The following is a 26,901-nucleotide window of genomic DNA, read 5'->3' as shown; positions in this document are numbered from 1 at the left end:
AAGAAAAATCATCAGATCAGATCTTGATTGCTCTCCCTCATCCATCTCCTAACACAGGAGGTTCTTAATCTAGGATCTGTGAATTTAAAAAAAAAAAAAAAAAAAAAAAGATATCTCTGATTTCCTTTAATACTACTAAATCTTTCATTTCATTTTATGCATTAAAAATATTATTCCAAGAAGGAGGGCATAAATTCCATTCTCCCTGCTGGGGAGTCCAATAACACAAAATAGGTTAAAAATCTCTGTTCCTGGGGTTTTATGGGGACTTGACATACTTTAGGAAATCCTAGGGTTCTGAAATGCAAGAGATCTCCTTTCCCTTCACACATACACTTTCTCCTCTCTTCTTCCCAATGAGAAAGAATAATTCACCAAGAAGCAGACTCAAAGGAAAATTTTTATTTATTTTTGGGGTAGGAGAGGGGAAACTTTACAATAGTTTTTAAGCTGATAACTAGAAAGGAAGATAAATAAAAGCTTGTTACAAAGTCAGTGTGCTGTGGCAAAACCCCAGAAGACACGGGGGGGGGGGGGAGGGGGGGGGGAGACTTTACAGTTTTTACTGCTTTACTTTACAATAATTACAAATTAACATACAGCAAGTGGGTTTTAACCCCCTCTTTTTTTTTTTTTTAAATAGAATCTAGCAAGGTAAATGCTTATACAAAGCATTACAAAAATAAACTGAAAGCAGAGGTATGAGGTGTATTACAGCTACCCTCTTGAACATTCGGTGGCATATGCTAGTGCACTCCATATCAGTTTAAAAACAAAAACATATGAAACCACAAAGCTAAACTTAAACCACAGACAAACTGAACTGGATATATCTCTTTGTCAGCTTTATAATGACCACTGCATGTTTTTTTTTTTTTTAAAAACATAGAGAATAGCGGTAGTCTCCACCACATAGCATCTTAGTTTGGTACCCCCACATATTACCACATAGTGACTACCTATTTCTAAGAGAAGATTACAATTAGGCCCAAGAACTGGGAATGAAAGAATTGAATGCATCTGGGGCCTTAAATTGATGTAGGTGCTGGCCTGTCTCTAAAGAGTCATAAATGAAAGATGATGAAAAATGCATTTTATGGGATGGTTTGCATCCCTTTTCTAGTATTCCCTTTTCTAGAAAAGGCTACGGATTTTTCCACAGCTGGAAAGATTATCAGACAGTTCAGTTTGCTTGTCCTTAAATTTAGCTACATTTATGAGGAAAAGAAGGAATCACAGCCTGTTCTTATAGCAAGTGAAATTAAGATTAGCACTGGGAAAAGTGCTTTTGTTTTGTTTGTTTTTCTTTTTTTAATTTAAAGGTGACTAAATTTTTAAAAAATTTTATATACCTGACCAGCAGGTGGCAGATTCCAGAGCTCTGGTTAACTAGGAATGTTATGCTACATTAAAAAACAAAAACAAAAAACCTGAAACAACTTATCTTCCTTTCCACCTATGAACATGAATCAGAGCAAATGTGCAGCCTTTGAAATATAACTCATTGAAAAATGCTATATTTTATCAACTTATACAATAGCTTCCAAAATGGCCCTGCTAATTAAAGAAATTTCATACCTCCCTTAGTTACTGTCACCCAACATCTTTCTTTATGCCAAAACAATCTATTCTGAACAATTGTTTCTGTTTCCAGATTTCAAGGACTCTTAAGATTCAGGAGGTCAGACTATACAGATTACAAATTGTTTCACACTAGCACAGTATACAGAATTGTATCTAGCTGAAATCTCTTTTGAAAGGTGGCTTTTTGCCACCAGTGGAAACAGAAAGGTTACTGAAGCTCTCTAGAGAATATAATACAATTCTTATAGTCTCTCCTTCCTCTCACTATTTGGTCCCCTCCCTGTCATCTTTCCACAATGTGCTCTGCATAATACTATGGCTAGGTCTTGTCTTGCAGTCTTCAACCACTATGAAATGCAAGTGTTTGGGTGATTAAAGAAAGCTTTTTGGGGGCAGAAGTACCCCCTTCCCAATATAACTGCCCCTCCCATTATTAACTTGTTTGATAGTGTTTCTATAACTTTTAACACACATTAAGAATCCTTGGGAGGCAAGAGTAAGAGTTATAAAGGCCACCATCCAAAAGGAGATAGATTACAAAGTATTTTTATAGGTAATAATACTTGGAGCATAGAATGTGCTCCTAGATGATCAGAATTAACTCGTTTGATGGGGCACTGATTTAATTTTAGTAACAAACAAAAAAGACTAGATCTTTATATTTCTCTTTAATACTATACTGAACTTTGGAAAAGGATCATGGATTGGGAGGGGGAAGGACGACAGTTATCAAAGGGATAACTTGTCAGTGGTATTACCCCAAAACATGAAAGACAAAAAAAAGATATTTAAGTTTACCTTTTCTTTCCTTTAGATAAAATTTTAGTGGATGTTTTTTGAGATTGAGATTGTCTCTAATAAGCTCATTTAGGGGGCAAAGGGGTAAATGTGTTGGCAAAAGTTGAATTGTCTGCAGCATTTCTGGCTTTGGCAGTTTCTAACCTTAATTTCAAAGAAAAAAAAAGATTATAAATTTGATTGTCTCATAATCAAGCTACTGACAAAGAGATTTTAAAGTGCATATGGCATTAAACTATGATAAAAAATTTCTGAGATGATAATTTAATGTTTAACTGAAGGGGAAACCTGATTCCATGAAACCTATTTGATTCCTGAAAACTGGGTACTATTATCTGAAAGAGGTCACTTAATCCAAATACTCCGATAATCCGATAACCAATCCTCCTCCTTTGGCATTTTCGTACTTTCCTATATATCATTGTATACTAGGGGCAAGAAAAATTGTAGAACCCCAAAATCAAGTCACCATGAAAACTAACCCTTTTGTCACAGTATAGGAAGCAAGATAGGGTCAGTCTAACTTCCTTTCATTTTTTCAGTAACCAGATCAAATCTCAAGGTGAACTTCACACCAAGTAAAAAAGAGTATTAGCAGTAAGTTGATTCCCTGAACTCAGAGTGAAACCACTAAGAGTTTCATTTCAAAGAGGCTGGGAGATGACCAAGGCACAGAGAAGAAGATGCTCTAGATAAGTGAACTTCCCTTAACACATCAATTGGAATCATGCGTGAGTAGCTTTGAATAAAGTGCAGGGAGACTACCTACTTGTGTCCTGGTCCTAAACCTGTCTAACAAGAATCAAATCAGTGGTTTTTTATATATATATATATGTATATGTATATAAAATCCTAAAATCCCCATTTCCTAAAGATAAAATAAACAAAACATTACAACTAGGTGGAGACTTTCAAATCAAAGTAGATCCAATTGTGCAGCAATGTATAATTATTTAAATGTGTTTCTGTTTTGAACAGTCCATTTGAGAAGACAAATTTGATCAGTATTTATACTTCTTAAATTTTAAACCTAGTTCTACCTAAAAGAGTATTGGGGGAGGGAGAAGAGGAGGAAAGACAGATTACTATATACATCTTGATACAAAGGAGCTATAGAAATGTCAATTTCATTTCAATATTGCACATACTGTAGTTGTATTTACCCTGGGGCTGAAGCCACCCAGCTGAGAACTGAGTTCTTTCAACTCATCTGTCCTTCTAAGACCATACTATCCTATTTATGAGAGATCAAGACACTGTGGGGCATGGGATGCTAGGTAAACTGCTGGACCCATTCAACTAGTAATACATTTTTTTTTTTTTTAAAAGAGAAGTTCGGTAAGTGGATTGATAAGGGTTACTTTGTTTCCATTTTTCTGGGGCTCAAAATCTCCCCATAACAATTATTCTGTAACCTAAGGGTATATGGAGAATGAAGTACTTTGGTTTTTGTATTTTTTGGAGGGGTGAATTTCTCATTGAAAAGATCACAGGACAGATCTGCTTTTATATCTCTGTGTCAGAAGAAAGCACAAGTCAAAGTGAATAGAGTTAAGAGGTGACAAGTTTCTTGAATTCTCAACCCAAGAAACAATAGTCCCTTTTTCTCTTCATCTAGAAAAGGAGAAAGGAGAGAAGGGAAGGGAGAAAGGAAGGTGTATGGATCTTTCCTTTTTCCTTTTCATTTTCATCTACAAAGTTACTTGGCCTTAAAGGCAGCCAGCCCCAGGTGAAAGATTTATTCATTTTAAGTAGCACACTGAAGAGTGAGAAGTGGTATTACCTCACTTTTTGCAATTAGTGAGACAGATTTTTAACCATTGGGATATTATGCATATCCTTAAAAAATAAATAAACAAAACTAAACTAAAAAAAAAAAAATTTAAACCAGACCTCTTTCAAAAAAACAGAAAGATAAATATTTCCAATCTGCAAGGCCAGCTTGCAATTCATTAACAAGCACCAAATAATAGTTTTGTTTTAAAAAAAGAAAGGAAAAAAAAAAGTACTTTCAAAGTCCCCATGCTCCTAAGGGGAAATGGGTGTCGAGGACCTCAATTTGAAGAATAGAATATTTTGCAGTCCTCCTCTACTGGGGGAGGGGAAGTGCCACATACTATATGTGGAGTCTCACAGGCTATGGCTGTGGTTGATTTAGAGGGTAAAAAAAAGAAAGAAAACAAAAACATAGCCAGTGAACTATCTTCAACAGAACAGCTGGTGGGAAAGCTTCAAGCAAATACAAATCAAAACATAATGAAAAAATAAAGCAGCAGGTATGATTACTTGCTCCAAAGTAGTAGGAGACAACAGGGATTCAGTTGTCCTTTAGCTTTTTCCTTTTTTCTTTTTTGTTCTCAACAATTAAAAATCTGCTGAGATCTCCTGAAGAATCCCATGAAACACTGAGTTCAGAAACCGTTTTTTCCTTCTTTTTTTCTGTCAGCCTCTTTCTTATCTTTATTCATGAAATACCAATACATGGACCCACAAACGCCACTGCGGCTGTCCTCATCCCTGAGCCCAGGGCCTTCTGCTAACCAACAGATAGGTGAGGGGCTGGGAGATGAATACATACAGCTGGACCAAAGGACAGGTGGTGCCCACATTTGATGCTAATACACCTCATTAGAAAAGCCAGGCTTAGAGAGCAAGGGAGTGGCTGCTGAGTTTGAATACTGACAAGACTTTCCTCATACTTTTTTGGAGCAGAGCACTGTCGTCCGGCCCACTTATACTTATTAGGACAGGAAACATGAGTTGCTTCACATGGAAGGTTCTCAGGAATAGGCCCAGGAGATGTCAACCAGATTTGAATAATCAGTGACAAACAAACAAATGTCTTCCTGCTCAGAAAATTAAAGCTGACACAGGATGTGTTCCCTTGATAGATGAGAATTCTATGTGCCATCTGTGCAGACAAATACTTTGGAAAGTCAACTGATGAGTTTTCACTTGTTTAAGCCTCTCTGGAATAAAGGATGGAGGTGAACATCATCCTTTTGGGATCCCAACAAACTGTCAATATCCAGGTACAAGATACCTAATTACAAATAGAAGGCCTTTTCCTCCTCTCTTTTCAAACCATCATTAGACCTCCCTTCTAAAATAAAGAAATACATGCTAAACAGGAAGGAATCGTGCAGGGAGAAAGGGCAACCAAAGGGTGAGATATTTAATATCTACATGCTACCTGGTAATCATCAGGTATCTTCCTTTTGGGTTGAGCTAATCTAACCCAACTGTCTCTACATGCTATGCACATCTCACAGATATATGCACATATACACAAAATCCATACATGTGTATATACATGCTTGTCACACTGCAAGGATTGGATGGTGCACTTTGTTTTTTGCTGTCTTCCCCAAATAAAAAACATTTTAGAGGCAAGTATGCTTTCATATCTTTAACATCCAAGGAAGGGATTTGTGACCTGGTAAACCCTCCTGCACTCCAAGATGCTGATGCTGGCTGTTTACACCCTGTGCCAAGTATCCCTACCCCCTCCACTCTCAAGTCCTTGGTATTCACTTGTCATGGCCAAAGCAGACTGGGTTCTTCCCTGCCCCAATACTCATTTATTTCCATCAAGTCCAGGATCTAGGAGAGCACTGCAATGTGTTTCTTAACAACAAAGATAAGGAAAGTTCTCATCATGTAAAGCCCACGTGCTAGCAGTGGAGAAGGCAAAGCTGGTGATGATGTGTCAGATTCCAATAATTTCTATCTTGGTAGAACAAAAAATCCAACCATCAGCAGAAGATCTCTTCACCCTCTGCCTGTGTTTCAGGTGAATGACCATCTAGAAAAAGAATACCCAGAAAAGGAAAATCAATTGAAAGGAAAGGAGAAAAAAAAAAACACCCTGAAATTGTCTCTATTCACTATCACTACACTAAAATCTCTTATTAATACCAGTATCTAAATATATAGTTAATTTTGTGTTATTTAAAAAATGAAAAGTATACAGTTCTCCCACCCACCTCCTTCCTAAGTTACCTGGGCATTCACACCCCCACTTCTTGCCTTACTTGCCTTCCTCCATCAAAGAAAAGGAGAATTCTTTTAAGATCTCTGAAGCAGAATTGCCTCTCTTCTTTTGATACCCCCCAATGTTTATTATATAGACATCATACATTCTGGAAATTTATTATATATAATGTGCAATCTGCTAAACTGTTTATCTCTTTGCATGGATATAAAGTCTTCTCTCTCCAACTAGACTCTTAAGGCCCTCTAATTTTGCCTCTCCTACAGTATTTAGGCTGACTTTGGGATACCACACTAGTTGCTAGGAAACACTTGTAGAATTTAACACCTAGTTTAGCTCTCCACTGACTTCTGAGTTTAGGAGATCAGGTTATGGACTGGGAGGTGAGTACATTAGAAAGCAAACTCTGCCCATCTGCTTTTTCCTTCTAATTTAACCAGTCAAAAAAAAAAAAAAAAAAAAAAAAAAAAGTCAAGAAAAGCATAGACTTTTACTAGCAAAAAGACTCGGAGTTTTGGTTCTTTTTTTGACTTACCACCCGGCTGAGAACGGCCTCCCTTGCTCTTCTTCTTCTTCTCCTTCTTTTCCTTTGGCTTTGCTAAACCAAAGAGGCGTGTGGAGGTAGAGGTGGAGACCGGGATCTGGCTCTGCCCCTCTGACACTTTACTTGCTTGGCTGGTGGAAGTGAGTAAGTGGAAAGGACCTTTGTCTTTGTGAGTCCGAGAGATGCTATTTCTTTTGGGGGATATTGAAAGTTCTGAGTCCAAAGATCCTGATTGCGATATGGAAGGTGCTGGTAGCTGGGGGGGTTCCTCGGGATTGGGGAAAAAGGATGGGATCCGCATCAATTTACTGTGTTGATGTGAGACCTGCATAAGACAAAATAATATTTTAAAACTAATATTCTAAGATAATCACAGTACAGGGATTTCAAGAAAAACAAAGTCTTGCAATTAAGTTGACCTAAAAACAGTTTATTGATAGTATACTGCTATACTGAAGTCATATGTATGTAAGGAAGTTTCCTTACATAATAAGAAAACCCCACCTACCAATGAAGCAGCTGGTGGCATTAGTGGATAGAATACAAGCATTTAATTTCAATCTGACCTCATCACTTAATTGCTGTTTGCCTCCATTCTTCATCTGTAAAATGGAGACAATATAGCCCCTAACTCCTATGGTGGCCGTGAGGACCAAAGGCCTAGCTCATAATGATAAGAGCTATATAATGTTAGTAATTATTTTTATTCACAGTTTTGCAACTTAAAGACTTAAGAGTTTGGTGGAGGTTATGTGATTTGTCTAAGAACATAGAAATAATATATTTCAGAGTTAGCACTTGAACCCAAGGCTTCCTGACTATCCAAGATAGTTTTCTGTCACACTTTCTCATAAAAAAAAGGTTAAGAATAATCCATAGATCCCCACATGCATTACTAATTCCCAGGCAAACAGCTTGACTACTTAGTGATTCTAGGTGGACCACAAATTTAAGAGTTGAATAGACGGAAATCAGAAAAGGGAGGTGGATGCCCCAAGCTTTGGTGAAGAGATCACAACTGATTTCTCCCATTACAAAGTGAGATAAAACTAAACCCAAGAGTTATTAATATACTCCCCTTTGGACTGAGGGCCACTCATCAGTGAATTTAGATGTCTTAAAATATATGTCTCTCCCTCCTCTTTTGGGTGAAGGGGCTTATCTGAGTTGCCTGTATCACCAACTATCAAGTGCTTCTTAATAAAAAAAAAAATAATAAAAAAAAAAAATCACAAAAAAGAGCTAATATAGGCCACTTTTATCTACTCCCATCTGCTCCTCCATCATTCTTGGTGAAAAGGTTAGAAGCAGTGCACTGTTGTAATTATTCATAACAATGATGTACATTTATGGCTAGCTGAACAAACAGTCTGGCTCACTTGTTTAGGCAAGGCACTAACTTATGCCCAGGCAAGTTAAAAAATTTAATTTCATGATGAAAGGGGGTAGGTTGTCAATCTGAAAAAAATGATTTACAGACAAGACTCTAGATGAATAAAGAGAACAGGAAGGATATAATCTGAGTAGTGGAATTACTCAAAAGTACCCAGATTATGGCCCAGAATTTCATTTCATGCCTGTAGTTTTCTTAGTAATGGGGAAAACTCCAGGTTTTATAAGAGTTTATTTTAACTTATGGTGGTAAAAACATGCCAATACATAAAATACAATTTGTAATTCTCTGTTGCTACTATGATTTTCTTTGATTATAATACTAATGATGGTATTAGGGTTAAGGTAGAATTGCAAAACAGCAAAAGAAGCCATAATGTGGAAGGGTTTCCTGATCCCAAAACTACTATACTTAGCTCCGATAGCCTTTTTTTCTTTTTTTTTTTTAAGGAGCCATTTACTGCTTTGTCTTTTTTAACATATTTGGAGGCCAGAATCACTAAACAAAACAAATAGCCACAGGAAAATGGCTTTAACAAATCTGTAAAACTGCAAATGAATGTGCTTTTCTCAATCCCTTACACGGATTACAGGGAGAAGGTTCTATGACAATTTAGGGACAATTTCAGAAGAACAAACCTTTCTTGGAGACCAACATTTCTAAATAGGGAAATTTTCCTATCAATACAACAGACTGAAGAGAGGACTGATTTGTTAATGTCAACTAGCAGTAAAACAAAGATGAAAATCTGGGAAATGTGATTTTTTTTTTCCCCTACTATATCTTCCTAAAATATAAATATGCATATCTTGCCTACTTTTGCTGAAGCCTTTCCTTCCTAAATAAACTTACCTTATTTCTCATTCTCCCAGTCACTTTAACAATTTTCTAACATTCACATCATACAACTATAATTTATGTGTTTTTGTGTATTTTCTCCAATTGTTTTCTTTTTCCCATAAGGTGATATGCTATAAAAAGGATAAGACTGTCTTCCTTCCACAATGAGATTGATCTAGCAATACTGTTTGATCTCATTTTAAAAATTACTTGCCATATTTAAATGAAAGTTTTATTGATGGCTTTTATTTTTTATGATCACTTTCCAATAAATTGCCGCATTCAACTTTCCTCTTGTAATCAAGAAAAACAGTTAAGCAAAACCAACTAAGAGAGTGACCACACAAAAGCTTATACAGCATTCCCCATCCACACTTCCTCTCTCCCGTGAGAAAAGAAGAGGTTGTTTTATCACCTGGAAATATATTTGCTATAATCTCAGTTCTGGCAAAAATGTTGCTCCTACTTAAGACTGAGATGATGGCTGGTAAGAAGGCATAAAGCAAAACGGAAGGAAGTATTTTATTCAGAAGTAAAACTTATCTGATTCCCAATCATTTCTAACAACAACAAAAAAAAGTCCATGATGTCATATTTCAAGAAAAAAGGAAAAGAATAGTAAGTGAATATTTCTGGTGCTTTTGGGACTCCTAAGAGGACCCAGATTACCTGATTAGCATCATGCTCTGCCTGCCTTTGGGTTAACCTTTCCATCTCCCTTTTCACTTGTTCTTGTTCCCTCTCAAGCTGCTTCTGGGCAGCTCGGAGCCGTTCTAGGTCAGACTGATACGCTGCTTTCCTTTGCTGAAGCTCTTCTCGATCCTTATCAAGGTCTTGCTGCCCCCTGTGTACTTTCTCCTCCCACTGGACTAGTCGTGTTTCCCGTTCCAATAGTTCTTTCTCTCGGGCCTCCCATTCTTTCTCTCGTCTGCGTTTCTCCTCCAGGTGCTGGGCCTGCTGCTTCTGTAGATTGGCTAGATCCTGTCGCTGCTTTTCTAGGCTCCTCTGCTTTTCTTGCTCAATTAGAGAGTTGGGTCTGGAGGAACTCCGGGTTATTGCCCTCTCACTAAGCATCAACTTTTGGTCTTCAATGTAGCTATCCTGCTGTAACACCACACCCTAGAAGGGAAAGAAAAAGAAACCAAAATTATCCTGATGCAATGTATCATGTGATGGTTTAGTTGGTATCCACCCATTCATTACATCCATTCCTTTTAGTGGATGTCTGTAAAAGATTATATATTGTAAATCCCCAAATTGGTGTTAAGTTGGACTATAGAATTTGTAATGCCATCATCTTTGGCAATAATCACATAAGTATATGTAAACCTTGTTGGGACAACAAATTCACAGGGAGCACTAAACCATGCTAAGGAACAGACTTGTATGAAATTCTTCTGTTCTCTTATCAAATCTGTAATGAACTGGTTCAGGTCACAGGCATTAATTGTGAGTAGGAGTTAGTAGTAACAGAAGACCAGAATCTTTTGTTACCCTAGATTTTTTCTCTCTATGTATATATTCTTAGAGGCGTATTTAGTCATGTCTACTTTAGAAGAACATCCCACTTCTGGAATGTTAGTTTAAAACTAGATATAAGGCATACATAATATAGCATATATTAATTTTAAAATAATTTTAAGCAATCACCAAGTTGAAATTAATGTTTAATTTCCATCATTAAATGTAGGTTTCTATCACATTAGACTTTTGGGAATGTCATCCCAAAGAATCTAAAGCCTCTCCACAATGACGCAATTAATTTTTATCACAGTTGATTTATTTTCTTCTGCTCCTTTTTGTCACTTGAAGCTGATGATGTTCAGTCCTCAGTGCCATTTTCCAGGTAGTTAATACAACTTTACCTTTCTCAAAGTTGCTAAAACAAATTAAGTAGCAAACAAGCAATAAACCCAATTCTAAATCAAGACTGCAAAGCAACTAATAATGAATATAATAAACTTTAAGTAAGGCTCCTACCTGTAGAGTACTCAGCAGTTCATGTAGATGAACAATACTCTGGATAACTTGCTGTAGGGAAGACAAATAAACAAAAAAAAAAAGAAACACTGACTTTAGGAGTTTCTTGGATTTCAGAGCTCAGCATAATAGTGTGGTTAATGAGAAAACCATGTCTTAAAAATATCATATAGTGCCCTCTATATTTTGTGACATCTCCTCAGATCTCAAACATGACTCCTAATACAGACTTTCCATCTTTTATTTGACTTTTACAATGGTTACCTACAGGTGACAGATTTCTCCTCGTCCTTCATCCTATTTTATAATAGTTCTGCTGCAATGTATATTTCCAAAAATGTGAATTTGTTCCAATAAAATCAATACATTAGGATACATTTTGAGTATAACATGATTCTGAGGTTGTTTCTGTTCAATTTCTTCCTTGAGAAATATCACAATAAGTCACAAGATGTATCTGTTCTGGCACTATCTACAAAAACAAATTTTAGGTCCTCCTGCAGGTAAAGAGCTATATTTATGGTACATTTCCTTGTGCAGTAAGAGCTGAATAGAGATGGGTGGGGATCAATACTCTCTTATTCTTTCCATGGTTCCAAGGAATTGCCCAATTTGCTTGATCACTATTTATTGTAGTATTTTTATATTATTTAAAAATTTTTAACATGTATAAAACTATGCTGTTTCTATTAGATGCTTTTATACATACACACACACACATACATATACATATTTTAAAGTATGACACACATGGCACTTAAGTTTTTGAGAGCTGTTCCCTTAATTTCCCTTTCCCATAAACTCGGTGGATTTTTTTGCACCATTTTGCATAGAGACATGTTTTTGGGGGAATATCCTGGTTATAGAAAAAATGTACATAGATTACTCTTTAACTGTCCAATAATTTCTTGTATCTTATCTCAATTATATCAAATGAGTGTATAAGATAAGTCAACGAGAAGTTCCCACTCTAATCATTAGTCTCCTCAGGTTGGTAATTATAGGTGACTTACATATTCCAAAGTTTATTCTATTTTGAAATAAAAAATTATGAGATTACTCCTTCAGACCACTGTAGTTTTTTTTTTTTTTTTTTTTTTTTTATCTTTGTGGACTTATTGCAATCATCTACAGTATTCCTTACTGAGGAATAGCCCATTTCTTTAAATGTGGTTCACAAAATGGAAAACTAATTTTAAGGATTCTAGTATGACATTTGATGAGAACTTGAAACACACTAAATATTCTACAAAAGAAAGCACATTCATGTGATATAATAGGAAGAACACTGGATTTGTAGAGAGTCGATATGAATTTGAATCTCAGCTCTGCCACTTTTTATGTTGTGACTTTGGGCAAACATAATATTTGACCTCCCTAAGTTTTAGTTTTTTCAACTGTACACATGAAAGGGTTGAACTGGGTATTCTCCAAAGTTCTCCTCAGTGCCTCTTCCCTGGACCCCCAACTCTAAATCTTAATAAAATATATCCTAATAATACGTTTCTTCTCTTGAAGAGTCAAATATTTATATGGAAAAATCAAGTCTGTAGAGTAAGAGCACCTGTAAAAACTACCACTGTCTTAAAAGATCAAGAGAACTTGGATTTTAAGAGGTTTTGATTAACCATGATGAAAAGAAATATATTACTTTTCAAAATAATAATCCTAATCTGAGAGAAAGTAGGGCTGCTTCATCTTATATATGATTAATGAAAAAAGGAGCCCTAAAATAACTTTACTCCTCCCTCCTCTTCAACATACAACAAATCCTAAACTTGGCCTTTTTGTAACATAAAACGTCTAATTTAATTTAAACATTCATATTTTCATTTCAAATAGCAAGTTTGTGATCTAGTCTTTGGTCTAACTATTAAGCAAACTTCATATAACTGTCACTTAAAAAGATTCTATAACAAATGTGTTATCTTTTGTTGTGACATAGCTATGTGAGAACCTAGTTACGGAGTTGTCTGACTGTGGCTGATCAGACCAATATGAGCTTGGAATGCTTTGCCATAATTCAGACACAAATAGTCCATATGAATATTTAGGGTGAATTCTCTAATTTTGCACATCTCACATTTCCTTTACTTATAAACTAATTTTTTTGGCATTTGAATAATAATTTGCCTAGCCCAACAGAGCCTAACCTATAACAAGTAAGTGGCCTTTCTAGAACAGAGCTACCATTTTTCACCTTACTAGATGTCAATGGGATATTGCTGGGGCTAGGCTGAAGACAGGGAAGGAATTGGCAGAAAAATGGTAAAACAAAATTAATTTATAGAATGACTATTTACATGCTACAAATATAGCCAGCAATGTGTATTTATATACATGGAAAATAAACAAGTGAAAAAAGAGAATATCTTAAATAATATCAAAAAACAAAAATGCATCCTGTTTCTAAAAAATAATGCAGAATATTCTTACCTCACTATTCCTTTTCAACACAAATACCACGTTAGCATTTCCACCCTATAAAAATATAAGAGAACAAAATGTATTTTTTTCAATGAAATGCTAGATTTTAAAAATCACAATCAACATTATTTTATGGCTAATCAAATGACAGCTTTCTATTTTCCTTTTGGCAAAGTGAGAACTACTATTGTTTCTATGTGGAAAATGTTTTTTACTCAGAAGAGAATCTGTTATCACACTGAGGTTGAATCTAAACTGATCTGCAATGTTGAGAAGTGACAGCTGCTATAGAACATTTTAAATGTGTTTCTTCCTGACACGCAGGTTCTGAGGAAAAACATAGGGGTTGATATGCATGACTATCATTTGTACTGAACAGAAAAATTAGGTGAGCAGTCAAATTCTCCAAAAGTTGGGAATAGTGAGAATGTTTATATTCTAAGTATTTTATTTTTCAAAAAGGAGTACTATTATTATGGCAAAAAGAAATAACCATAAGCTCCAAAAACCATAAATTTAAGGGGGCAAAATTCAAGGGAGAAATATAATTTCATTACATGGGAATACCTTTTTCAGGCCACTGTCTGATTCTGTCCTCCGAAGATCTTGGCCATCATCTCCATCTTCCTTCTCACTACCCCCTTAATAAATAAAGTGAAATTACTGACAAGAAAATGGAACTTGCCAATCAACAATAGGATGTAGAACATATTATAATGGGATTTTATCAATAACATATAAGGGAAATTATTTAATGGAAGTTGGTAAATTTTAACATTATTCTCCCTAAAGCAAATAAATTGGAAGGAGAAATGAAATTGAGGAATATATGAAGACAACAGCTCTTTCCCTCTAGTCTCTGCAAGGCAGGAGACCTTCAAGAAAATCCCTTTTATCTTGTGAGCCAATAGGATCCTGACAAGAGGCACTAACTATGTTTAGGAATGAAGAGAGCAAGGGAAAGAAAAGTGAGGTTATTTTTGTTTTGTAAACCTAGGTATCTTCCTAGATATAAATGTAATCCCCAAATATTCATGATTTTCTCACCAGCTAGGATCTGAGCCTTAGTCTCCCTTCCTGCTACTCTTTAATATTTTAAAATGAATCTTTTTCACAATTAAGTGTGCCCTTTTATTTAGAAAATATAAGAAGCTACAATTTTCTTTAAGGAGTCAAATTATGTTGGCTTGAGGATAATTTGCAATCACCATGATATAAAGTACTAATGTAGGTAGGTAAACTACTTCCTTTTTGATAGGTTTATGGTTTGAATCAAATCAGTGTTGCGCCCCCCCCTCTCTATACATACACATACCCCCCCATCTATCTATCTATCTATATATATATATTTATTTATTTATAGTGTGTGTGTGTGTGTGTGTGTGTGTGTGTGTGTGTGTGTGTGTGTATTTGTTCATGGGAAGAAAAAAGATGGGAGTCCAACAATATCTAGGAATTGGCAAAGTACTTTCATCATCCATTTTTGCAGATTGTCTAATCAATGGCTGTCATTATTTACTCTGGGTATAAATCTTTCTCCCAAAGCCACATATGATAGGGATGGGGTAAATATATTGGTTGGAAAGCATATATCTATTTGAAGTCAAGACAGTAATGTGACTGGTGGAAGTTAAAGAGAAGGGAGAAAAGGGAGAACCCAAAGAGAGAGGGGGAAGGGGGAGGGGCAAAATAAGGGAACAAGCTTCATATATTAAACTCTGTCATCTAATCTGCCTAAAATTCAGAGGCCAGAGATATTAATTCATAACAAGATAAAAAAATGACAGGGGAGGACACAACACAGAAACGAAAACCCATTTAAATCCAAAAGACACAAATGGGGATAAGTACATATGCACAGACATACAGGTGTACTCTGGCTCTCTCCAGAATACATATGTACATATATACATACACACACACATATATATGTACAGGCAGTCCCCAACTTATGACCAAGTTATGTTCCAAAAATCTCATTTGTAATTCAGCTATTTGGACTCAGAACACATTTCCCCACAGAAACAATGTTGAAGATTGTAATCAGATTCCCAGGCTAGCCCCCAAAATCCTATATAACCCATAAGGTAGCTAAACTATAGTGCTAATATAGTACTAGCCTGAATTCTGGGTCCTGAGAGCAGGGGGCCATGACAGTGCGTTAGGAGGAGAAGTGTTTCCTCCCCCTTTCTTGGGTGTAGGGCTGGCCCTAGGCAAAATTTTGAAATAGGCAGAGTTTGTTTTTGGCACCCTCCATCTCCCTTTCTATACCCCTCTCTCCCATCTTTCAAATGTCCCTCTCTTCTCAGGCTCCCAGTGTTCAAACATTGCCTTAAGGCTCCCATTATGGAAGCTCCCACCTCCCCAGGCCTGCCTCACAAAGCATTCCATTGCTCAAAACTTCCTACCTTTCTTCTTCCCCAAACTATAACTTGCACTCTTCAGAGTAACTTCATAGGAGCTGAAAAGATAACAGCTGGATCTTATGTTAATATGTGTATGAATGGCAAAAACTACCACCCTGCCCCACCCTTTTTAGAAATCTGTTCATCTAATAAATATCTTAAATCGGCAGAATTTCTACTTCTTGTAATAAAGTAAAATGAAAGAATATACAAGACACTTTGTGGTGGAAGAGTCACACATTTTACCTAGGAGACAATATTAGATCAGTTTTTTACCTTTTTCTCATTCTGAGTTCTGAATAGTGTATGATCTTTATGCCTTTTATTCCCAAGACATTTATAACAGTGGATCCAGCCATGGGAAGGGAGCTATGGATGCAGAATAGGGCCCATTCCAGCTGGTATGATATGTCAATTAATTGTGTACTAGGTGGGGGACTGCCTGTTTTGGTACACAAATTCAAACACACCTACCTTTTGAGGCATTCATCTGGTGGCTATCAAACCCTCCAAAGGTTTCTGCTCTCCTAGGTAAAGACACTGGGCCAACGATCCCTCCTTCTTGCTCCGTGGTACTGCTGATAGGCTGCCCAAGTGTGCCTCCCAGGCTGCCACTCACCAAGCCCTGGAGCATCTCCACTAAAAAAATGAAAAAGGATACTATAAGTTTTGTCACTGATAGAGAATAAAACCAAAGTAAGAAATGGAGATAGGGCCTAAAGAAAAGTCTAGGAGAGGTAAGCAGACTATTCTATTCATACTCAAAGAAACTATTATGCCATTTCCCATCTCCTTGACTATGCATTGGCCATCCCCACAACTGAACGCACTCCCTTTATAATTCTGCTTCTTAGAAATCCTTGCTTCCTTCCAGCCTCAGTTCAAAAGCTATTTGCATCATAATTCTAAACCTGGGGTCCACAGATAGGTTTTCTGGAGAGATTTCTGGGGTGTATAAACTTGGATGAGAAAGAAAAACATCATTTTTAATGATGTCTAACTGAAACTTAGCATTTTTCTTCAAGGAAGAATTCAGGTAATAAACCATAGAAGAATTAGACTTTCCCAGAGTGACAAGGTGGTCCAGGACACAAGGTTAAGAATTCTTACTCTATCCAAAGCCTGCTAAGCATCTTCCCCATCAAAATCTCATACATAATACCCATGTTTATGTGTATATATGTATATATGGTAAGTGTGTGTATATATAAATGAATGAAATATCTGGCACAGAATGGGTACCTAACAAATATTTGTAGATTGATCTTGGGCCATATATTTTAGACCCTCAGCCTAGTTTATATACAACCTAAGAAATCTGTAATGAAGTATAGAACCAACATAAGCTATAGCATTTACTTATATGAGAGAATGCAGGGAGGGAGAATGATGAGTATCAGTCACCTACCCTCATTTATTGCACTTTTCATGATAGGCCCTCCTTTGGGAACCTCTTCAGTATTAGATCTGAATAGTACCCTGGATCCATGAATTGGTGAACTATCTTCTGATAAGGGCGTACTGCAGTCTGTCATGTCTCGGAAAATCATCTCCTTTTCCTCCAACAGAGTTAAAATCTGCTGATCTTTCTGCTGGAGTTGTTCTGCAAGATGGACAAAAGCACCAATTCTGAATAAAAGCCATACTCTGCAAATTGAAGTTTACTTGAGACATGAGTGCCATCTGGTGGCACTTTATGAAAAAGGAATCAACTAGTCCACAACCTTAATCTATTCCTGAGCAGCTTGGATATCTTCAGTTATATGAACTTGTCAAAGTTGAAAGTACATCCAGGCAAGTACCATAAGCCTCTCTAATTTTCTTTCATAAGTATAAGTCTTTGACTATGGTCTTAGGCAAAAATGGATATATTTTACTATTTGCTTATTGCTTTTTGTAATTTCTTATTTTCTGATTAAAATAGGATAATTTTGTCTAAAACTTGAGACTGTCAAATATAGTGCTTTGATCTGACTTGGACCCAATTTTCATTGAAGCATCTTTCAAAATCTAGAACTAGAACTGGAAGTAAAACAAAGTAATTTTATCTATTAGGACTCTCCTATTTCCTCCAAAGTTCATTCATTCTGAGTCTCTTGTAAGCAACAAATCTTGGCTAAGTTCTCCATGACCTAAAACGCCAAGACACTGACTACCGTACAAATACTAAAAATGATACAGCATGGATTTGTGGTATTTCTGAATTAACAGTATTCCCTTGCTTTCCTTTCTTTAATTTTATTCAGGGTATCTCTAGTCCACTGTCCCTTTCCATCATCACCTCTAATAACAAAAAAGAAAAATGTAGTGATCGTGTTAGACAGAGGATATCAGCCCACTATCAGCACAGTTCTTCAGAAGTCTTTCTTAATGCTGAAAGATCATGTTATCTCTATTTTTATTTCCTCATTTACCAACCAAATATACATTTAACTGCTGACTGGGACATTAGAAGTCAGTAACTAAACAACAGACAACTTCAAGCATCCATTACATTTCTTCATGCCTTCACAAGCCACATAGGGCTAACAGTGATTTTGACCTCTCTTAACAGCTTTACCTTTTAATTCTCGGGCTTTCGCATCCAACAATTTCTTTTCTTCTTCATTTTCACTGGGGATTCCTTCATCTTCATCTCTATTGCTTTAAAAACAACAGAATCATATGGCATCAGTTACCCTGGTTGCTGCCAAGCTGATTGTAAAAGACCATAAAGAAGCATTATGAAGGACAGGAATGGTACTATCTGATCTCTAACTTACAGGGCATTGATAGTGTCTTGAATAATTTGAATCCAACTGTTTCGTTCCTCTTTAGAGCTGGCATGGACTTCAACCATCTCTGGATCCTTCATTCCCATACTGATTAGGAATAAGCCCTTCTCTTCATGGGCCACTTCCCGTACAATCAACTTCTTTAATGAGATCACTGTTGATTTCTGGTCCTTCAAAAGGGGAGGGGAAAAAAAAGTCATAAGATATTCAAAGTATGATTTTTAGGGACAGCTGCGATCTAAAGTAAAGCCTTACTGTTATCCTTAATGTAATTTTTTGTTTCGTGCATACAAAAATTAGCATATTCAAGGAAAAGTCTCTTATCGAAGTCAATTACAGTTTGACCCAAAAGAATAAAATATAATCAACAGTAATATAAGATGAGAAAATTTTCAGTAACTTTTTATATGACAAATCTTTCCAAGAAGACATACTGAACATTCTGTTGACTTTGGCCAGCAGTTTCATAAATGAATTTGATTTGAATGGACAGGTGTAGAATAAATATTTCAGTGATAAAGCCCCAGCCCCCAAGTTGAAATTACCAAGTATACAAGACATAACACTAAAGTCATGGATTTGTTTTTAAAAAGTTACAATTATATCATTTTCACTAGAAAATATGCTTAAAAAGAAAAAGAAAAAGATCTAAAAACCTGTGTCCTGGATGAATGAATATAAAAGGGAGGGAAGCATTACAGTGTGAATAGTCAATACCTAATAAAGTTGAAACAGCACATTAGAAGAAAAAAGCACATGTAAAAAAGTACTTTCAGCTTACCAGTGATGCAAAAACATATTTCTGGTCTTTTTCTTGAAGGAAAACCAGAATGTCAGTGAGCAAAACTGCCTGGACCTCTAAAGTGCAGATGAAGGGAAGAGAAAAAGAAAATAGCCATTTAAGAGCTGAGCATGATTATATAAGTCTAGAAAGATTCTTTTAGCAACATATCCCAGGACTATGTGAGATAATTAGTATAATTGAGGATTCTAGATCTAAAATTCTCTCAAGAAGCAGATTTAACACTTGCTTCCAAAGAACATATTTAAAAGATTTCCTTGGTTCGAGAGGCTCTGGTATTAGAGCAATTCTAGAAAGAGACATAGGCAGGAATATTCTAAACTGGATTGTGATGGCATTCAACACATTTGAAACATCAGTGATAATCTACTAAGTAGCTACATGTTGTTGTTCATAATGTTGCACAAAGATAATTTCTAACCAAGGTCTAGACTGGTAGATAGAGAAAGGCATGGGGCAGAAAAAAGGGAATCACCAAAAGGTGATGTGTGTGTGAATTACCTAAATCCAATAAAAGGAAGGTATTCTTCTTCTCTTTCACCCCTCAATATGCAATTAGTAAGAATAAACAAAAGTTCTTCCCAAGATTTTCTCAAATTTAAAACAAGAATTAACATCCACTATGTCTCTTACTTCTACTCCAACAATACTGATTAAATTATCCTTTCATGGAATGAGCATCGATTTCACTTTTTAGTTTTAAAAAGAAAGTTCTTCTCAATCTCTCTAACTGGAGCTGTATTTTTTGGGTACAGTAGGTTTCTAGAGTAATTCCAGAAATCCATCTACAATGGCAGGACCAAAACTTTTAGAGATTTGCTATCTCATATGGCCTAAGAGGGTTGGCTCACCACATATCATTGCTTCTGATAAAGGTACAGAGCTGTTTTTTGTTGGAATAGAACTTAAATCAATATACCAACATCCTCTCAAAACATAAAACCCTATCTTAAGAGAGAGTAGGATTCCATGTCACAATTCTCCCAAATGTCTAGAATCTCTTTTTTTCCTTTTCATGAAATTCAAATGAAAGCAGTGAAAAAAGTGGAGTCAGGATATTCTAAGCTCCTAGAGGGCTCTAAATTTTTAGCTCAGACCACATTAATTTTCCACACACAATATTAGTTACAACATAAACTGGTCTTTTTCTGGTTTTGTTTTTTAAAAACTTTAGATGCCAAAAATTCTGAAATACAGGCCTCAATTCCATTATGTCCTGAGATTTATATAATCAATGCCAATGGTCTAGAGAAAAACAAACCCACCCTTTATTCTAGAGTACACAGTACTGGCTGTTCTTGTCATAAATTGGTGTGGGGAGGAGAATGATTACACATGGCTCTCTCCACTGGAAGGTTTCAGACTTGAAAACCTCCGTCATTTTTGCTATTGGCCTGGACATAAAATGGAACTCCAGCAGTTGGATTCTTTTATTATTATTTTTACCTCTTTAGCAAAGAAGAAATAGCTTGTTGTAAATGGGGGAGAATGAACTCTTAGTTCCAAATGGCAATTCTAGGAAACTCTGGGATTTTAATAGTAAACTAAGTATTTATAGGATGACAAAGCAGTCTCCCACTTGATCTGAAGTAAAACAAAGCCACACTGTAACATATTGGAAAGGACAGGGAACCACAAGTCAGGAAACCTGGCTTCCAGTTTTGACTCTAGGAACAACTTGCTGGATGACTTGACATCTCTTAATCTTTCTGTGCCTCAGTGGGACAACCAAAATGAAGAGTTAAAGGAGACCATCCCTTCCAGCTCTAAAACACAGTTATTTTCTAATTCTAGATTTGTCAGACTGTTTTTTTCTTAAGATTCTGTCAGAGTGTCCTAATGAATCAAAATGCTATCAGGGAATGTATTACCAGCTTGATGACATTCTCTGTGTGCATACCTCCCCACAAAGAAATACTGATTTCCTTTAAGGCTGCACATAATAGCAACAGCAGCAACATCTGGTATTTACAAAGCACTTTAAGATACAAAATACTTTACAGACATTAATCCATTTGAACCTCACAACAGTCATTCAAGATAGGTACAGAGATAAGTTACCATCTAGGGATCAGGCATGACTAATACATATCAGAGGCAGGATTTGAACTCAAGTCTTCTTGACTGTAACTCTATGAAGTGCAACTTCTAATCTAAAATAGGATGTGAGTAAAGTACTTGGGAATTTAAAAGTAGCCTGCACTATTCATCTATTTTTAGTTAATTTTCACCATTTACATCCCCTGGAGAAATCTAGGTAAGGAGTTTCAAAAATCCTTTTTTATATTTGAGGTCAATGGGTTAATAGTTTCAGCCAAGCTATTTTATATCTGTTTTATTTTTAAGAAAATATGTAAAAATTGTGTTTAATTTGTCTTAGCTATTATGTGATACTATGACAAAAATGGGATATACTGAGTGTTAGGTGTATAAGTCGTCTGAACTAAGAGGTATACGTTTCAAAGACTATTAAAATCACGTACATTGGGACAGTTAGATGGCACAGTGGGTAGAGTACCTGAACTCAGGAGCACTTGATTTCAAATCTGGCCTCAGACACTTAATACTTCCTAGCTGTGTGACCCTGGGCAAATCACTTAATCTCAATTGCCTCAGCAAAACGAACAAAAATGAAAAAAACAAAACTAAAATAAAATCATGTACATTTGTAAATACGTACATTTTACGTGTAAAATTATCACATATACATATACATTATTTAGTCTTTGAATATAATCTCTCTCATACACACATATACACACACATGTGAACAACTAAGGGAAAAAAAGTAGTCATTTCATAACATAGTGACTTGATATAGCTGAGAAAACCAGAGACTTTTGGAGGAGGCAACACAGTATAACATTCAATAGCTACAAGGGAACTAAATTTGCTGTTTTGTTTTTAGCTTAACACACTGATGTCCATACACATCTACCAGATATGGTTTGTAAAGACAGCACAGACCCCTAGAAAGGTGGCTTTGGGACTTCTCTCTCTTCTCAACAGAAACTAGTTTCATCAAACATACAAGCTTTTTGGATGTCTCACCTTTCAGTCTCCCTGCTGAATTCCTCAGGAAGAGACTCCCATCTCGAACAAGCTTTTTTCGTTTCAAATCTTCTTTGGCAAACATTTGTCCACTCTTCATCCTCATAATCGACTTGCTGTCCGTCTTGGTGTAAATCTCATTGAGGCGGACTTTCTTTTCATAATTTGCAACTTTACTGTCCACTGCTCCAATCACATCTTTCACCAGACTCAGGGACTGGGCCAGTTCTTCCTGTTCTAAATCATTTTCTTAGAAAAAAAAAAGGTGGAGGATGATTATACTTTCTTTTTCTGATACTATTTTCTCTTTTCACATTTATGCAGAATGATACAAATATAATTATTTCACCTGAGACAATCCAAGGCTCTGTCTTTACACTTTGATGAGTTACAAAATAATTAAAAACTTTATATATTACACTGAAAACAGTGAATTCTAAAATGGACAATATACAACAAATAATTTTAGGTAGTGAAAAAGGCCAGATTTCATGGCCATATTTTTAAACTAGTCCTTTACCAAATCTTCTGAAAAATAACCTTAAAAGTAGGAAGAGTGCCTTTATTTTTATAATTGAAAGTAAATTAACAGTAAGCATGGAATCGATGATAATGAATGTGACAGCACCTCTAAGCTTAGGATATGCATTCTTTAACTCTACTGGAAAAATTAGTGGGGACCAATAATAGAACAGACCCCATAGGTCAATCATATAAAAAGAAGTTCTTTAGTTACCAAAGAAGGTCTGCATCACACAGAAGTTTATCAGTTACTTTTTACCACCCACCTTTATACTCTAAGCAAAAATTTTCAAACATACTTAGCATTTAGATAATTAGAGAATATGAACTGAAGGAAAAGACAAGACATAAGTTTCTCTTCTATCAATCAGAGAGCTAAGTCACTATTTCAGTACCTCATGATTCTTACTGAGCATGCTCTACACAGTGAACACAATCCATAAGAATAAAAGACAAAGGAGAAAGTTACCTTTGGTACATTGTAATATTCTTTGTAATAAAACTGGATATTTGGTAATGCGCTGGGTTACAAGTAAAATGCATTCTGGGATACCCAATCTCCTAACAACTGCACTACTCATCTTCTTCTGAAAAAGGAAAGAAAGCTATTGTTAAAATAATAATCAAAGATAGATTCTCTTCCATTATTTTAATCTATTGCATTTTATGCATTCATGCCCCATGTGAAGGAAGGGAAAGTACACACCTTTACAAAGGCCTGAAAGCGCTTATCCTTAGTGTGAAGGTCTTTGAAATAGTTCACAGACTGGTTGTGCTGACCGCAGAATTTGCCATATGTTTTCTTTAAGCGCTCTGCATTCTCACCTGAAAACTACAAAGGGGAGAGAATGAACATAACACCAAGTGAGGCACGGTAGTCCACAACATATGTTTCAATAATAGATACCAGAACACAGAATGATAATTACCCTACCTCATAAATAGGTACTATATTCCTTAAGTAAAAACCTTCCCATCTGTTTATAGATAGGCAATCTGAGAAAAAGCTCATTAGCTCTACTCAAATATCAAGGGCTATGAAAAGTCAACATACATTAGCAGTAAACATTTCAATTATTTGGGAAACTATGACAATCACTAGAAGGTACTCTGGAGACACTCAGATTAAGCACTTAACCATTTAAGTGTAGACAAAAGGCAATTAAAGTTAACTGAACTAATTAATATCCACTGACAAAAGATTTGTTGTTCCTGTCTATCTGAAGTCCCAAATGTTTTTCTGAATTTTAGATAGAATCAGATTTCCCATTTGAAGACAGAAGCAACTGTGAAGGCTAGTTTTTTGGAGGCAGGAGAGCTAAATTTGGATATAACCCTTAATGTATATGAAACCACAGGCAAATCATCTCCCTTCTCTGAATCTGAGTTTTCTTATCTATAAAATGAGAGTGATATTTGTTTCATAAAAGTTGTCATAAGGAAAGAATATGATAAATCTTTAAATTTGTTTATCATTGAAGAATAAGGTATGTTTTGCAATCTCCATTTTACAAATGGGTAAATAGAGGAAAAAGAATTTAATTATTTTACTCAGCCATCTAAAAAAAAATCACCTCTGGCTGATATTAAAGTCACAAAGGTTATTAACTGCTGCATAGTAACTACTCTATATGAGATGCTAGACATAATAGAAACATAAGACATGGTCACTGTCCTCAGGGGCAGCTATGGTAGATAAGTGTAATGGATCTGGAGTCAGAAAGAGCAGAGTTCATACTAGTTGTGTGATTCTGAGCAAGTCACTTATCTCCTGCCTACATAAAACTGGAAAAGGAAATGGCAAACCACTTTAATATCGTTGTCAAAAAAATCTCAAAGGGAGTTGGTCCATGCAGTCTTGAAGAGAGACAAAACTGATTAACAATCCTGTCCTCAAGAAGATTATTAGGCAATAGGAAAGAAAAACTAACAGATAACAACCATAAATAGAGCTAGAGAGAGCATTAAAGACAAAGTATTTTCTCTAATCTTGTCATTTTATAGATGAGAAGACTGAGGTTCCAATTAAATGACAGATAAAATTACAGGCTGAACTTAGCACCAAAAGTTTATGTAGAATTAAATGATAATATAAGCATAAGAGGGAGAGAGGGAAGTTAAAGAGATCTTCTTATGCTAGGGTGATCAGAGAAGGCTTCATAGAAGAGAAGCCTTGTATTTGGATATGTGGAAAGCAATTAAGAATGAGTGCACTCCAGGGAGATAAACTTTGTAAAAGCACAGATTGAAAAGCAAAAGCATAAAGGTGTGTATGGAAGACAGATTGGGTAGATAAATAACTGGAAAAGAGAAACTTCTTGTCTATGGGAAGCTTAGGAAAAGGGAAGAATTAAAGATAAAGCAAAGATTCCAAAGCCTGCCTGGACAAAATAGGAAGTTGAATAAGAGTCAATCAATTTCTTACAGAGAGGGGAGAAGAAAATGGGCTTAGCTTTTTCAGTCCTGTTGAGTTTGAAATAATCATTTGTTATCAACTGGAAATGTTTGACAAAGAAGATTTGAAGAAGATTAAAGATATAAATGTGGGCTACTTTACAAAGGTATAACAGCTAATATAAGGGTAAATAAAAGTTCAAAGAGGAAAGATATGTTAAGGATGAATCAAAGACTGAATCTTGGGGAATATCCTGATTAAGTTAAGAGGCTAAGAGAAAAGGATTAAGAATCAGCAAAATGAGAGAAAAACAAGTGACAAGAAGAAAACCAGGACAGCATTATGAATAAAAACCAAGGAAGCTTTGAAGAATGAATTAAGAATTCAGTATCTTATATGCATGTGAAGATATAACAGTTGTTCAAACATATTTAACTCTCCATGACCCCAATTTGGGGTTTTCTTGGCAGATAACTGGAGTAGTTTGCTATTTCCTTTTCCAGCATGTTTTACTGATGAGGAAACTGAGGCAAACAGAGTTAGAGTTTCAAGAAGGGGTTAAAGAAGGGCAACAAGTGAGAAGCTATCACTGGATTTGGTGATCACTAGTTTGTTAATGATCTTTATAAGTGAGGCTCTTGGATTTGCAAAGTTGGAAATTAAAGAACAAAGTGGTAAGCAAGGAAAAGGGCAATTAGGTATGAGCTCTTTCTAGAAGGGATCTTACTGCAAAAGAGGAAGAAACAGAAGGCATGGGGCAGGTCAAATGAAAGTTCCCCCCCTCCCCCAATATGGGAAAACCTGTGACTAGGAAGAAAAGAAACAACCAGGGAAGAGACAGATATTGATGACATGAGAGCACAATTCCCTTTGCACAATTGGTATTCAAGAAATGTCTACTAAGTGATAGAAGAAAGAGAGCAAAGGATGGAAAAGATCCTAGAGAAGAAAGGTGACAATAGGATAGAAAGCAGAGGCCCAGGAGTAAAAGTAAAACTCTTGATTCCTGTTCAGACATCTATGAAATTAGTCTTTTCCATGATAGAAAGTCATGAATATAGAACATACAGAACAAGGAATATAGCTGACTAAGTTTTAGGCATCTCTGTCAGGTGATAAACAAATATTTGTTTGTGGAGTACTACATGTTTGAAGTAAGCCACTGAATGCAGCTTGGTGGCAAATAACTTGAAAGCATCAAATGTTTTTCAGGCATGTTCCATAAGGAAAGCAAGTATTCAATCAATAATACATTTTAAAAATATAGCCAGCAATACCATATGCCTTGTGAGACACTTTACAGATATTTTCTCAGTTAGCCTTATAGTCATATAAATAAAGTTATAAATATATATAAATATATTATAATATAAATAAAATTTTTGTCATGGG

General features: G+C 35.8%; 1 protein-coding gene across 12 annotated transcripts in view; it reads right to left on the bottom strand.

Annotated features, from left to right (window-relative positions):
• Positions 1 to 3,828: 3,828 nt before the first annotated feature.
• The window catches only part of AKAP13 (A-kinase anchoring protein 13), a 375,368-nt gene continuing 352,295 nt past the window's right edge, over positions 3,829 to 26,901 (bottom strand). For 11 of the 12 annotated variants that reach the window (XM_074295087.1, XM_074295091.1, XM_074295089.1 and 8 more), the window contains 14 exons: positions 23,821 to 23,946; positions 23,584 to 23,701; positions 22,593 to 22,841; positions 19,521 to 19,597; positions 18,728 to 18,909; positions 18,526 to 18,608; positions 17,374 to 17,568; positions 16,440 to 16,604; positions 14,128 to 14,201; positions 13,570 to 13,614; positions 11,134 to 11,184; positions 9,823 to 10,272; positions 6,912 to 7,245; positions 3,829 to 6,187 (listed from right to left, as the gene is read on the bottom strand). In XM_074295087.1, coding sequence (XP_074151188.1) covers positions 6,138 to 6,187; positions 6,912 to 7,245; positions 9,823 to 10,272; positions 11,134 to 11,184; positions 13,570 to 13,614; positions 14,128 to 14,201; positions 16,440 to 16,604; positions 17,374 to 17,568; positions 18,526 to 18,608; positions 18,728 to 18,909; positions 19,521 to 19,597; positions 22,593 to 22,841; positions 23,584 to 23,701; positions 23,821 to 23,946 — 2,199 coding nt within the window. In that variant the 3' untranslated portion in view covers positions 3,829 to 6,137. Of the gene's footprint in view, positions 6,188 to 6,911; positions 7,246 to 9,822; positions 10,273 to 11,133; positions 11,185 to 13,569; positions 13,615 to 14,127; positions 14,202 to 15,680; positions 15,770 to 16,439; positions 16,605 to 17,373; positions 17,569 to 18,525; positions 18,609 to 18,727; positions 18,910 to 19,520; positions 19,598 to 22,592; positions 22,842 to 23,583; positions 23,702 to 23,820; positions 23,947 to 26,901 lie in introns of all 12 variants that reach the window. The other variant, XR_012486996.1, reaches the window with a different exon arrangement.

Source organism: Sminthopsis crassicaudata, chromosome 2, assembly GCF_048593235.1.
Source record: "Sminthopsis crassicaudata isolate SCR6 chromosome 2, ASM4859323v1, whole genome shotgun sequence".
Classification (NCBI taxonomy): domain Eukaryota; kingdom Metazoa; phylum Chordata; class Mammalia; order Dasyuromorphia; family Dasyuridae; genus Sminthopsis; species Sminthopsis crassicaudata.
The sequence above is the reverse complement of the archived record's forward strand: the minus strand, read 5'-3'. Positions and strand labels throughout refer to the sequence as shown.